Here is a 15,345-nt window from a genome sequence, read left to right as displayed (position 1 = left end):
CTCTTATCATTCCCCACTTCTGCGAGGTAACCCTCAGTACTGTTAGGGAAATGGGCCCAACTTCTTCAAACTAAGTAGGGCCACAGAGCATAGTAGTTAGAATTTCCCTGGAAAGAATCTATTTTAAGGCCTATGATGGAAAAGCTTTCCCATTTCTTGTGAAGTAGTCTGTTTCATCACCATCTGTAGGTCCTTTTCTTTAGAAGCCAAAGTAATATTTATAAAAGATAAACAGAACATTATGATTATTATCAAGACAGTAGGGGCTCAGTGGTTAAAAATGACTGCTTACGAAGCCTGCAGCCTAAGTTTAGTTCCCAAGCCAGCCATGTAAACAGATGCAAAAGTGGCCAAGTATTTGGTGTTCATTTGCAGTAGCAAGAGGGTCTGGTGCACCCATATTTGATACAGCACACACATGCAATTAATAATTAAAACAATATATTTGTGGGATGAAGAGATAGCTTAGTGGTTAAGGCGTTTGCCAAAGAACCCTGGTTTGATTTCCCCAGGACCCATGTTAGCCATATGCACAAGAGGGCACACACATCTTGAGTTCATTTGCAGTGGCTAGAGGCCCTGGCGGGCCCACTCTTCCCCCCCTTTCTCTGTCAAATAAATAAAATATTTTTAATTTTTTTGTTTGTGTGTGAGAGAGAGATGGGGAGGGTAAGAAAGCATGGGCACACAAGGGCCTCTTATCCCTTAAAATGAACTTTAGGTGCATGTGCCACTTTGTGCATGTGTCTTTATGTAGGCACTGGGGAATTGATCCTGGGCCATTAGACTATGCAAGCTCCCTTAACCTTTGCACCATCTCCCCAGCCCTGTAATTTTTTTTTAAGAGAGTAGGAAGTGATTCCGTCTTGAGAACAGGCATAAGTTTATGTAGGAAGTTACTCTGTTGAGCCTTGAGCACACGACTAAGACTTAGAGTATCTAGACTTAAATGGGGAAGCCTGTGAGCCCGAGTCTTTGTTCATTGTTTTCTTTGGCTATAGTGTCTTGCTGGGTTTTCAAAACCAGTAAGTAGCAAGACTTTAAATATGCATGTATTTTTTAGGGCCAGTTGTGACTCTTTAGGAGTGATTTTTAGGGACCTGGGAGGAGCCCCTTGGCTATTTCAGCATTTGTGCCATCTGCTGGGATGAGTCAGAACCTTGCTGACCTCCTGGCTTCTCTTAGAAGCATCGAGAGTCTTGACCTGCCTCTTGCAGACTATAATACTAGTTGTAGTCCAACTGCTCGATCTCGATGGCCTCTTTGATCAAGAGGACAACTGAACCTACGGGAACCGTAGGTAGGACGTTTTAGAGGTGTCCCATTGTCTCCTGTGGCTGTTTGACCTGGAGGCAGGGACCACAATATTGGCTGATGTTTTAGCCCTGAAATCCTCATTGTCTTTGGCTTCTGTGTATTCTTGAACACTCAGAAGGACAGTTACACCAGCCTTGAAGAAGATGGCAGATACAGACCTCTTGTCTTAGCAAAGCAGATGTAAAGAATGGAGTAAATAGTTAGTCATTTTGTCTAACATCTAAATTAAGTTCCTGGTTGCCATATCTAAAACTGTATGTCTTAACCTTTAAATACTTAACAGTTGTAAGTATAAATAAAATGTGCTGAGAGCCCTGGAAATATTTTTTTTACAAATAATTTTAAATTAGTAGATTTGATAAAGATTAAGTAAACATCTAGAAATTCTTGTCAAAAAAGAAAAGGTAAATAACATCCTGGCATCTCTGTTTTAAAACATTTTTGGCTGATCTCTGTACCTCTAAACTGTATCATTTACTTAAGGACAGCTGAAAACAGAAACAAGCCACTGTTTCAACCTATGGAATCTAAGAAAGCACAGAGAAGAGTTTGAGGGTAAGGCTGTACCCTGGAGCAGGAGATATCATGACATGAAAGCTAGATTATTTTTCTAAGCAATAGGAGCTTGTGATGTCAGACCTGAGATGATGACTTATCAAATAAAACCTTAACTAAGGCTGATTTGCATATGTTTTAGTGGAAGTAAAGAGGAACTTGGTTGTTGATCAACTAAAACAGCTTGCTTTTAAATAACCTTTTTTTTCTTTTTTCCAAGGCATGAACCATGATAATTTGTTTTGAAAGGGAAGAGCACAGCTAGAGAAACAATGTTCTTTACTTAGTCCCTCAAAAAAAATTATAAAATTTATCTCATGTACATTGTTTAGAGGTACTTTTCCTAATACCATTTGATAGTGGGATTGTCTTTACTCCTACGGATGCTTTTGGCACCTTTGTCAAGAATCAGATGTAGGTAGACTCTTGGTTTTATTATTGGGCCCTCTACTCTGTTCTCTCGGTCTGTGTTTTTGTGCTGTTACGGTGCTGTTTTTGTTTACTGTGGTTCTGCTGTATAATTTGAAATTGCATAATATAGTATTTCCAACATGCCCTGCCCTCGGGATTGCTTTGGCTTTCTTTAGTGCTCCATATGGATTTCAGTATTTTTTTTTTCTTCCCCTGTGAGTAATACCATTGGATTTTGATGTGGATTGTGTTGCAATATGCTGATCACTTTTGGTAATAGGGATACTTTAACGATATTTATTCTGCCTATTCATGAGCATAGGAGGCATTTCCATATTTGAAGTTTTCTGAATTTGTGTGGTTTATTTGTGTTGTAATTCATATATGGTTTTAGAACATGATTTCTATGCTTTTAAGACTTGTTTTATACACTGATATCTACTCTTGGAAATGGTCCATGTGTACATGAGAAGGAATGTGTTTTATAGTAAGTCATTGGGCTGAGTGTTTGGTATAATCATTTAGGTTGAGTGAATTGATTGTGATTTTCAGGTTTTCTATATCCTTGATGGTATTATGTACTTGTTCTATCAATTATCATATGGTTATAGGTAATCCCAACTCTCCTTTTGCATGTGGGCACAAGTGTGTCATGGCACACACCCCATGGCACAAGTGTAGAAGTGGGCACAAGCATGTCATGACACATACCCCATGGCACAAGGGTAGAAGGGCACAAGCATGTCATGGCACACACCCTGTGGTACAAGTGTAGAAGTGGGCACAAGCGTGTCATGGCACACACCCCGTGGCACAAGGGTAGAAGTGGGCACAAGCATGTCATGGCACACACTGTGGTACAAGTGTAGAAGTGGGCACAAGGGTGTCATGGCACACACCCCATGGCACAGTTGTAGAAGTGGGCACAAGCGTGTCATGGCACACACCCTGTGGTACAAGTGTAGAAGTGGGCACAAGGGTGTCGTGGCACACACCCCATGGCACAAGGGTAGAACTGGGCACAAGGGTGTCGTGGCACACACCCCGTGGCACAAGGGTAGAAGTGGAAACAAGCGTGTCGTGGCACACACCCCATGGCACAAGGGTAGAAGTGGGCACAAGGGTGTCGTGGCACACACCCCGTGGCACAAGGGTAGAAGTGGGCACAAGGGTGTCGTGGCACACACCCCGTGGCACAAGGGTAGAAGTGGGCACAAGCGTATCGTGGCACACACCCCGTGGCACAAGGGTAGAAGTGGGCACAAGTGTGTCATAGCACACACCCCATGTTACAAGTGTAGAAGTAGAGGTCAGCTCTTCCTCCTACCCTGATGGAGGCAGGGTGCTCTCTGGTCTCACCTTGCTGCTGCTGCTGCTCTTGGCTTATTACACCCACTGTGAGCTTCCCAGCAATCTGTCTCCCTCCCCCATCTCACCATCAGCATGCTGATATTGTGGAAGCCCACTGTGGCTGATTTCTTTTTTGTGTGAGGTCTGGCACCCAACTTGGGTACTCAGGCATGTGGATCAAGTGCTTTATCTGCAGAGCTATCTCCCCAGCCCCCAGCTATTATTATTATTATTATTTTTTTTTTTTTTTTTTTTTTGGTTTTTCGAGGTAGGGTCTCACTGTAGCCCAGGCTGACCTGGAATTCACTATGGAGTCTCAGGGTGGCCTTGAACTCATAGCAATCCTCCTACCTCTGCCTCCCGAGTGCTGGGATTAAAGGCGTGCGCCACCACGCCCGGCTTCCAGCTATTATTTTTAAATGATGTGTTCTTCTAGCCTCTGTTCTGACTTTTACGGATATGTATTTTGATGTACTGTTATGTGTATATCTTTGTAACTGTTGCACCCTTTTGAAATGCTTACCTCTTTTTCTTTGTGAAATATCTCTGTCATAATGTTTTTGTATTAAATTCTATTTTGTATCATTATTGTAGTCACTCCTAATATGACTACTGTCTACATGACATAGTCTTTGTTTAACCTTTTTTTCTTAGATCTTACTTATGACTTTGAATCTAAAGTGTATCTCTTACAACACTTGGGTCTTGGTTTTATAAAATTGTCAATTGGTATGGTTTTGTTGGAGTGTTTACACTATATACATTTAATATAATTATTGATGTTATATTTAGTCTTGCCATTTTACTATTTGTTTAAGTCTCTTGGATTTGCTCTTGTTCCTGTCATCCTCTTTGATTGCTTTCTTTTGTGTCTGCTAAATATTCTTAGCGCCTCCTCTTAATTTATCTGGCAGTATTTTAACTTTCAGTTTTAGTTGTTGATGAAGGGATTATAATATTTATTTTAATATACCACACTTTATTCCAAATTACTAATTTAATCTTAGTAAAGTACTGAATCTCTGTTCCTATATAGTTCCATTTACTTTTCCCTCTTGGTTGGTATTATTGTTGTTTATGTCATAAGTCCACCAATAGTGTTATAATTATTGTTTGTGCTATGAATCCAGTAACACTATTATAATTATTGCCCTTATAAGTGTTATAATTTTCCCCTTAAAGTAGTTAAGAAACTAGATGAGAGAAAGATATCTGCAGAGCATTTAAAATAAACTCACATTTTGTCATTTCTAGAGATCTTCATCCCCAATTCATTCTTGTTGTTCTCTGGAGTCAAGTTTTTACAGTGTTCTTCATTCAGTAGCTTTTATATAGCAAGTCTGTCCACATTGAATTTATTCTTTCCCTATCTGGGAATGTGTTTGTTATTAGTCTTCATGTTTGGAGAATTGGATAATAGTTTTGCTAAATACAGAATTTATATCATTTTATTTAGCATTGTGAATGTAGCAATTTACTCCCTCTGTCTTCCATTGTCTCAAGTGAGAAGTCAGCCATTAATTGTATTACTGTATTGTTTTTTTCTTGTACAGTGTGACAAGTTATTTTAACCATGCTGCTGTATATATTTAACACTTTGACAGTGTTGTGTCTTCTCTGTATTTATCTTGTTTGAGTTGAGGTTTTGTTGAGTCTCTTGGGCATATGTGTTAATAGTTTTGGTCAGCTTTGAGAGGTTTTCAGTCACTGTTTCTTCAAATACTCTTCCCCCTTTTGTCTCTCTGCTAGGATTCCTATTATATAGAGATGATATCCTTGTTCGTATTATATATATAAGTCTTCAAATCTCTGATTATTTTCCTTGGCTTCTTTTCAAATTTCTCTCAGCTGATTTATTTCACTTAGCTAATTCTTTGATCTGTCATTGTAAACTTGCTGTTGAGCCTTCTGGTTAATTTTTTCATTACAGTCATTGTAGTTTTTAAATCTCTAATTCTTATTTGGATTCTTTTGTTATTTTATAAATCAGTTATAACAGTTCTTTACTGGCAGTATTTCTCCAGTGGGACATCATTGTTATAATTCCCTTTAATTCTTCAGATGTGGTTTCTGTGGTGATTTGATTCAGGTGTCCCCCATAAACTTAGGTGTTCTGAATGCTAGGTTCCCAGCTGATGGAGATTTGGGAATTAACAGCTCCTGGAGGCAGTGTATTGTTGGGGGCAGGCTTATGGTTATTAGAGCCAGTGTTTGGCACACTCTCCTGTTGCCGTTGTCCACTTTATGTTGGCCAGGGGTGAGGCCCACCCTTTGCTCATGCCATCATTTTCCCCTGCCATCATGGAGCTTCCCCTAGAATCTATAAGCCAAAGTAAACCTTTTTCCCATAAGCTGCTCTTGGTTGGGTGATTTCTGCCAACAGTGTCGACCTGACTGCAACAGTAAAGTTGGTACTGAGAGTGGCATTGCTGCTAGACACCTGTGTGGTTTTGGCCTTTTGGAGCTGATTTTCAAGAGGAATGTGGAAGGATTTGAAACTTTGGCCCAAGAGACACCTTACAGTGCTGTAAGTACAGCTTGATGGAATATTCTAGTCAGAGTTGAAAAACCTGAATGCAGTAAGCAGTATGTACTATGAGGTTTGGCTTGTGAGGGTGAGGAAGAGCTTTGCCTGGACTGGACTACAAGCAGTTTGTATGAGAGGCTTGCTGTTATGGCCATGTCCTGAGAAGTTGTACAGGGTTGCATTGTATAAAAATGGACTGGTGTGAGCAGAGGGATATGACACAGAAGTGAAATCTTAGGGCTAAAACTTCTGCCTGTTCATCTGCAGTTATATGAAAGTTTACAACCTTTGCAATTGGGCCAGCTGACCTGCATTGGGGGTCCACAGGAAGACTAGACTCATTTAAAAGGGCCTGAATGCTCAAGGAGTGTCCTGTTCTTTAAAGTCTGCTTTATTCCCACCCTCCTGGATTAACAAATGGGTACCCTACCTGGTACTATGTGGTATAAGAAATGCAGGAAAGAAAAGCCGGGCGTTGTGTTGCACAACTTTAATGCCAGCACTCGGGAGGCAGAGGTGGGAGGATCCTGTGAGTTTGAGGTCACCCTGAGACTACCTAGTAAATTCCAGGTCAGCCTGGGCTAGAGCGAGACCCTACCTCAAAACACCAAAAAAAAAAAAAATAAATAAAAAAGAAGAAGAAGAAGACGAAAGAAAGAAATGCAGGAGAGAGAGGGTCACTGAATTTGCAGAACAGTCTTGTGTTTTGGAGACAGCCATGGGCAGTGTAAAGCAGGTTTGCTGGATGCCTGCATGGAGACCTGATGGAGCTGTGAGGATGCACTGTGGTTTGCAATGGATGCTAAGGAGAGCTGCCCGCCCCAGATGAAGTTTTCCAGGACTGTGAATAGCCTAGCTGGAGGGGCAGAATTGGAACTCCAGAGACTTGCTGCTGGTTAGAATTATCAGACTTGGAGATTTGTCACTGACTGTAGTTGTTGGGCTTGGAGCCACAGTTTGATGTTTGCCCTAGTTGTTTTAAATTTTGTATTGGTTAAATATTTCTTTGATATGCCCAGTGCCATCTTTTGCAGTGTGAATGTTTATTCTGTGCCATTATTTTTTTTGGGAGGGGGGGCTGATTTTTTGGTATTAAGGCTCAGTTAAAATATTGTGGACTATGGGGATGTTTGAACATCATTAGGATTGGTAAAAAACTATGTGGACTTTTAAAGTTGGATGAATGTATTATATTTTATATCATGGATGGTTATCAGTGTATGGAAGCCACAGGTGGAATGTGGTGGTTTGATTCAGGTATCCTCCATAAACTTAGGTATTCTGAATGCTAGGTTACCAGCTGATGGAGATTTGGGAATAAATGCCTCCTGGGGGCAAAGTACTGGGGGCAGACTTATGGGTGTTACATCCAGGGTCCCCTTGGCAGTATTTTGCACACTCTTCTGTTGCTCTTGTCCACCTTATGTTGGCCAGGGGGTGATGTCCACCCTCTGCTCATGCCATCATTTTCCCCACCATCATAGAGCTTCCCCTACAATCTGTAAGCCAATATAAACCGTTTTGTCCACAAGCTTCTCTTAGTTGGGTGATTTCTGCCAGCAGTGCGAACCTGGCTGCAACAGTTTCCTTTAGGGTTTTTTTTTTTTTTTTTTTAGCATGTTTTATTAGTTTTTGTCTAGTAAATCCAATCTCTTGGCTTCTTTAACGGACAATTTCTGAACTGTTCCCCCTGTATTTAGGGAAATATAATTACTGTTTCCTTGTATATCTCATAATTTTGTTGAAAGCATGATTAGATAGTTTTCAACTTTTATATGGTATATGTTGTATATGACGTAATTTCCTAATGATAAATCTATTCTGCTGGGCTGATTGTATGCAAAAGTTCAGTGGTTATGAGGCTGCTGGTTTCCAGTACTACAATGGATAAGAGAAGACAGGATGGAAATTGTGAGTGGGAAAAGCTAAGACACTGAGTAACTCATCATTCTTTCCAAAATCCAGGTGTTTTTCTTGCATTAACGCTTCTAGGACTGTTAGAAGTCTGATTAAGTTTCTGGGAAAAATTGGTTTTGACATTGTTTTTTGGAGATTTCAACAGGCTTTTATCAGTGTTCACAAGTTGAGCCTTGCTTTTAGCTATTTTGCTTATTGCCCTACTACTTGCTAAATAAACACTGGTCTGTGCCTATTTATTTACAGCCATGAAAGTCCACTCTTTGATTTCATTGAGAGCTGCTTGCGAAATAAACATGAAATGGTTATTTATGAAGCTGCTTCTGCCATCATCCATCTTCCTCACTGCACTGCACGAGAGCTGGCCCCTGCCGTCTCCGGTGAGCTGCATGTGACGGCTGCCCTTTGTTCATGTGCTCAACTTGTTAGCTTCACTGAACGTGTAAAGTAGACATGAAGAAGGGTTTTGTAAACCTTAGCTCTATAGTTACTGCCTTGCATTCTGATAGCTTATATGTGGATAATTTGAGTTGTTCTTCGTGCTGGAAGTTTTATTTCCTCACTTAAAACTAGAAAAAAAAATTACTTGCAAGATAAATAACTTTAATAACTTCAGGTTTTATAAAGTTTAGAAATCCTGCTTTTATTATTCAAATTTATGTTATTTAAATTCATATATTAATTAGTATACTAATACTTAGAAAATAAAAGCAAACCTGTTGTCTTAATTTTATTGTTTATTTATTTATTTATTTATTTTATTTTAGTGTTTCAAGGTAGGGTCTCACTTTAGCCCAGGCTGACCTGGAATTCACTATATAGTCTCAGGGTGGCCTCGAACTAATGGTGATCCTCCTACCTCTGCCTCCTGAGTGCTGGGATTAAAGGTGTATGCCACCATTCCCAGCTGTAAAGTTTTTTGTTTATTTATTTATTTATGAGAGAAAGAGAGAGAGAGAGGCAAATAGAGAATGGGCACACCAGAGCCTTTATCCACTACAAACAAACTCCAGGTGCATGCGCTCCCTTGTACATCTAGCTTACATAGCTCCTGGGGAGTCAAACCTTGGTACTTTGGCTTTTAGGCAAGTGCCTTAACCACTAAGCAATCTCTCCAGCCCTATTAAAGTTTTTATATTGGAACAAAAAGTACTTTTTTCTATTTTTAAAAATTAATTTGTGGGGAAGTAATATGATGGAGAATGAAATTTCAAAGGAGAAAGTGGGGGGGATTAACATGGGTTTTTTTTTATAATCATGGAAAATGCTAATAAAAATTAAAAAAATAAAATAAAATACAAAAAAAAATTAATTTGTTAGAGAGTGACAAAGAGAAACCACATATAGGCATGATGCCAGGGCCTTTTGCTACTGCCCATGAACTCTAGACATGTACCACCTTGTTCATCTGGCTTCCATGGGTACTGGGGAATTGAACCTGGGCCAGCAGGATTTGTATCTAGCAACTTTAACCACTGAGCCATCTCCCTAGCCCCTTCTTTCTTCCTGTCCACTTTTCTGTCTATCTTTCACTCATTCATTCTTCTTTCTTTTTTTCTTTGAGGTAGGGTCTCCCTCTAGCCCAGGATGACCTAGAGTTCATTATGTAGTCTCAGGGTGGCCCCAAACTCATGGCTATCCTCCTACCTCTGCCTCCCAAGTGCTGGGATTGAAGACATGCATCAGTATACCTGGCAACTTTGTGTATTTTTAATTTTTTTTTGTATTTTATTTATTTGAAAGAGACAGAGAAACATATGATGGCTATAAAGAATGGGTGTACCAGGGCCTATAGCTGCTGCAAATGAACTCCAGATGCATGTGCTACCTTGTTCATCTGGCTTATATGGGGACCTGGGGAATCGATTCTTTGGCTTTGCAGGCAAACACCTTAACTGCTAAGCCATCTCTCCAGCCCTTTCTCTATCTTTGATGATATATTTTCCACATTGAATTCTGATGCAGTGACCTGGTTTCCTTAAGCATGTAATGGATGTGTTTCATTATTTATTATATTTTCAGCTATATAGTATATGATAATAGGAAAAATAATTACAGTAGGTTTATTTTTTTTTTTTTTTTCAGTTCTTCAACTTTTTTGTAGCTCTCTAAAGCCAGCCTTGAGATATGCAGCTGTGAGGACTTTGAACAAGGTAAGTGTCACTTGGCTAACTATGGCATGGCATGTTTGATTCAGGAACATGAAATATGTTGCATTTGGCTTTCTTTTTATGGTTAATATGTATAATTTATGGGCTTCACTTCTATGACACCTCACTTGGATCTGTGGCCTTGGCTATGGCCATTTTTGCTATTATTCAGTGGAATATTATAACTCATTTTTGACTTCTCAATAGCTTATGTTCGAGAGCTACACTGGAAGGTGGTATGGTAGCCATTCTCCACAAGTGGCTATTTAAATTAAGTAAGGAATTAATTTCTCAATGCCTCTAATAATTCTACCTATGACTATAGCCACTAGTGGTTAGTTACTGTCATATTTGACAATACAGATGTTGAACAGAAGATACTCCTCATCTATAGTCTTGGAGCCAGATATGTCTTAGAATTCATTTATTTCTGAGTTTTAGGAAGGTTGTAATATGTGTGATGCTATCTCTTATTTACAAACTCCATTAAAACCCACTACTATTTCTTCATAAAACTATCTTTATAAAGTAGGATATATGAAGACTTAGTTTTTCCTTACTTTGGATCATACTTGTAGTTTAATGAGTTTTAGTGATAATTATCTGCAGAGTAGGTTCTCATTTGAGAATTATGGCTCAGGGAAGAGCTCAGTGCCAATGTGAAACAGGCAGAGAGACAGCAAGACAAACAAAAGGAAGTAGCAGACCAGACATACTTTAGTGACCGTCAGCAACCCTGTTCCCAAAGACCCTAACATTTGATAAAGTAGACATTCATGGGCACATGTACTGTAAGGAAATAGAGCACACCTATAATAAAGAGCAATGTTGTTTAAAAAGGTTGTAAGAGCCAAACAAAGAAAAATACTATGTTACACTACTGGCACCCACCCGTTTAATTGATGGAGGTTTTTCCTGGTAGGGTCTCACTATAGCCCAGGCTGAGCTGTAATTTCCTATGTAATCTTAGGCTGGCCTCAAACTCACAGTGATCCTCCTACCTCTGCCTCCTGAGTGCTGGGATTAAAGGTATGCACCACCATGCCCAGCCTAATTAATTAACTTTTTTATTAAAAGCAATTATTTTGTGTGGATATGTAGTGTAAATTAGAAGTGAAATTGTCTATGGGAGCAAAGAAGACTAATGGGAAGAGTGGAAGGTTGAGAAAAGAGAGGGAGGAATACAGGGGAGTTAGAAATATGCTGTTTGTATAACATGTACCTATAAGAAAAAAATCTAAACAACTGTAGCACACAGCCACACATTGCTGGGATGAACTTTTAGATCCGACAGTTTATAGAAGGAAGAAGGGATTTATTTGAAGCTTATAGATCCAGGGGAAGTTCCATAATGGCAGAAGAAGTTGGCCACGGGTCCAGTAGAGAGAGAAAAAGCCACACCAGCACCATAAGCAAGCACACTTAAGAACTCCAGGCAAAGCTCAGGCACTTTGTATATCTTTAGATTGAAATTCCAAATCAGTCCCACACCTTAGGGCCGGACCCTAGGGTCCGCACACAGTGACACTCCCTCCAGCCAGGTGGTTGCAGATCTAAATTTCAAACTATAATAAAATCCTGAATAGAGATGGCTTAGCAGTTAAGCACTTGCCTGTGAAGCCTAAGGACCCTGGCTCAAGGCTCTATTGCCCAGGACCCACATTAGCCAGATGCACAAGAGGGCGCACATGTCTGGAGTTTATTTGCAGTGGCTGGAGGCCCTGGTGCGCCTCTTTCTGTCTCTCTCTCTCTTGCTCTCAAATAAATAAATAAAATTAAAAAATTTAAAAACCCTGAATATATTGGAGCCCATCCATTCAAACTACCACAACAAACAATTACTTTTTGAGGAGAGGTAGGTTTTGACAGTGCTTCATGTAGCCCAGGCTGGCCTGGGATTTGCTGTATAACCAAGGATGACCTTGAACTCCTGATCCTCCTGCATGTAACTCCCAATGCTGGAATTACAGGTTTACATTTCCACACCTGGCCTAAAACAATTACTTTTAAACAATACTGTCCTTTTCAGATTGCTACTTAGCTTAATTAAAGTTTAAGTTCTGGCCTTTATCTATAGCAATGTGCTTTTTTTTTTAACCCTTCAACAAGGTGGCAATGAAGCACCCCTCTGCTGTTACTGCCTGTAACCTGGACTTAGAAAACTTGATCACAGACTCAAACAGAAGCATTGCTACCTTGGCCATTACCACACTGCTCAAAACAGGAAGTGAGAGCAGCGTGGACAGACTCATGAAGCAGATATCTTCTTTTGTGTCTGAAATTTCAGACGAGTTCAAGGTAAGAGGGTAAACATGTTTTTTCTAGTCTCTGGATTGCCTGTGTTTTTCTTTCATTCATATATATATATATATGTACACATATATATTTTACATATATATTATATATATATTATATATAATATATATGTACATATATATACACACACACACACGTGCACGTGTGTGTCTTTCATATGTGTGTGTGTGTGTGTGTGTGTGTGTGTGTAGGTGAATGTGCGTGCTCACACATGCATGCCCTCCCCTTCCACCTCCTTTGGGCCAGGGTCTTGCTGTGAGCATTGCTGTTCTCTCCAGGCTAGCTGGACCCTGAGCCGTGCCAGATTCTCTTGTCTCTGCCTCCCTTTTCACACACACGTGTGACTGGGGTTATAAACACATTCCACAGAGTCTGGCTTTTTTTATGTGGGTGCTGGGATTCCAAACTCAGGTGCTCATGCTTGCAGGGCAAATGCTTTATGCACTAAGCCATGTTTGTAGTCCCCTTATTTCTTTTCTTAACAGTATCATTTGAGAAATATGTTTTTAAATTTTATGAAGTCTATCAAATTTTTCTTTCATAGATATGGCTATTTCTTGTCTAACTTTTATTGAACTCTGAGCCATGTATTTTATTCTGAATTCTTTTTGTTGTTACTTATTTATTTATTTTGAGGTAAGTTCTTGCTGTAGTTTCACTGTGACCTGGAATTCAGTATGTAGTCTCAGGCTGGCCTCAAACTCAGAGAGATCCTCCTACCTCAGCCTCCCAAGTATTGGGATTAAAGATGTATACCACCATGTTTGGCTATTCTAAATTCTTTATTTTGCAGTTATTTTCCTTTTTTACATTTTTGTTGGTGACAAGTTAAATTAATGTTAGTGTATCAGGGTCTCAGCCAGACATATGCACCACATTGTACATCTGGCTTTATGTGGGCACTGAGGAATTCAACCAGGGTCATTAAGCTTTGCAGGAAGTGCCTTAAGTGCTGAGCCATCTCTCTAGCCCTAGAAAGCATTTTTTGGTTGTTTAACAGGCCAATGTACAAATTAAGCAGGAGACTATCCAAATTAAGTAAGCTAAGTACAAAATTAAGGCAGAGATGTCAGGCTTTATCTTGTTTTTAGTTACTTTATGGGGCCAAGTGAGAACTCAGTGCTTTTTAGTAAAAGCAGCTTCTTTTGCTGCTGGGATAAAGCACCTGACCAAAAGTAGCTGATAGGGAAATAGAGTCTCATGGGGAAGGTTCGTGATGGCAGGGCATTGTCAGAGACTGGACATCACCTCTGCCACAGCAGGTGGACAACAGCAGCAAGGGAGTGAACAGAGCTCTGGCAATGGGGAGCTGGGAATAACGCCCTAGAGCGCACCTGCAGGAGCACTTCTCCTCCAGCAAGGCTCCACCTCCCAAATTGCTACCAGATAGGGACCAAACATTCAGAGCACACAAGTTTATGGGAATATCTGATTCAAACCACCACAAATCATTTCTCTTAGATTAATAAGAATGACTACTATTTTTATTGTTCTTTTGTCAGTTAAGGAAAAGACACCATTGAAAGATGGCTGACATACTTAAGGTTATTCATTTCTTTATTTGCCATCTAACATTTTAGTGTTTATATCCTTTTTTTAATAGAAGATCTGTTTAAAATTTGACTCACTTTTTTACTTGGTTGTTTTCAGTTGTCTACCTTTTCTGAAATGTTTTACTTCAGATACTGATTGTGCAAAATAAGTTAAAAATATTATTAGAGCATCAAAATTGATATTCCCATTGGGAAAAAAAACAAATCCCATAACTAACACCATGGACAGAGATGAGTTCAGATGGATTTCAGATCTGAATGTACAAAACAGAACATTTAGAACACAATAATCCATCTTCTGACCTTGGAATTTTATGTGTGTATACATGCATATACATTAAAAAGAAGGCACAGCCGGGCGTGGTGGTGCACACCTTTAATTCCAGCACTCAGGAGGCAGAGGTAGGAGGATCATCCTGAGACTACACAGTGAATTCCAGGTCAGCCTAGGCTAGCGTGAGACCCTACCTCAACCCTCCCCCCCCAAAAAAAAGAAAGAAAGAAAAACTCTCACAAATCAAAAAGGAAAGGAAAACCAACAAGAAGTCCAGAGGCTGGGAGATAACTTAGTAAGTAAAGTGCTCACTGTGCTCATGTAAATTTGCAGGCATGAGGGTGCACGCCTGTACCCCCAGCAGCACTGGGGAGGCAGAGACAGGGATCCGTAAGGTGTGTTACCTACCTGGTATAGCCCAGTCAGTGAGCTCCAATACATTGAGAGACTCTTCCTCAGAATATAAGGTAAAGGGCTGGTGGGATGGCTCAGTGGTTAAAGCACTTGCTTACAAAGCCCGTTGGCTTAGGTTTGATTCCCCTTATACCCACGTAAAGCCAGATACACAAAGTGGCGTGCACCTTTGTGGTGGTTTGATTCAGGAGTCCCCCATAAACTTAGGCATTCTGAACGCTAGGTTCCCAGCTGGTGGATTTGGGAACTAACACCTCCAGGAAGCAGTGTAGTATTGGGGGAGGGCTTATGGGTGTTATAGCCAAGTTTCCCATGCCAGTGTTTGGTACCTTTTCCTGTTACTATTGTCCACCCTATGTTGGCCAAGGGGTGATGTCCACCCTCTGCTCGTGTCATCATTTTCCCGACCATCATGGAGCTTCTCCCTCAAGCCTGTAAGCTAAAATAAACCTCTGTCTCCCACAAGCTGCTCTTGGTTGGATGATTTCTACCAACCTGTCTGCAACAATGGCAAGAGACCCTGGTGTACCCATTCTGTCTGTCTCTCTTTCTCTCTGCTTG

General features: G+C 40.2%; 1 protein-coding gene across 1 annotated transcript in view; it reads left to right on the top strand.

Annotated features, from left to right (window-relative positions):
• Copg2 (COPI coat complex subunit gamma 2) overlaps positions 1-15,345 on the top strand; it is a 188,059-nt gene that overhangs the window by 74,516 nt on the left and 98,198 nt on the right. The window contains exons 10-12 of the mRNA XM_004661202.3: positions 8,324-8,457; positions 10,163-10,230; positions 12,337-12,525. Coding sequence (XP_004661259.1) covers positions 8,324-8,457; positions 10,163-10,230; positions 12,337-12,525 — 391 coding nt within the window. The remainder of the gene's footprint in view (positions 1-8,323; positions 8,458-10,162; positions 10,231-12,336; positions 12,526-15,345) is intronic.

The sequence above is a fragment of the Jaculus jaculus genome, chromosome 10 (assembly GCF_020740685.1).
Source record: "Jaculus jaculus isolate mJacJac1 chromosome 10, mJacJac1.mat.Y.cur, whole genome shotgun sequence".
NCBI classification, from domain to species: domain Eukaryota; kingdom Metazoa; phylum Chordata; class Mammalia; order Rodentia; family Dipodidae; genus Jaculus; species Jaculus jaculus.
The sequence above is the reverse complement of the archived record's forward strand: the minus strand, read 5'-3'. Positions and strand labels throughout refer to the sequence as shown.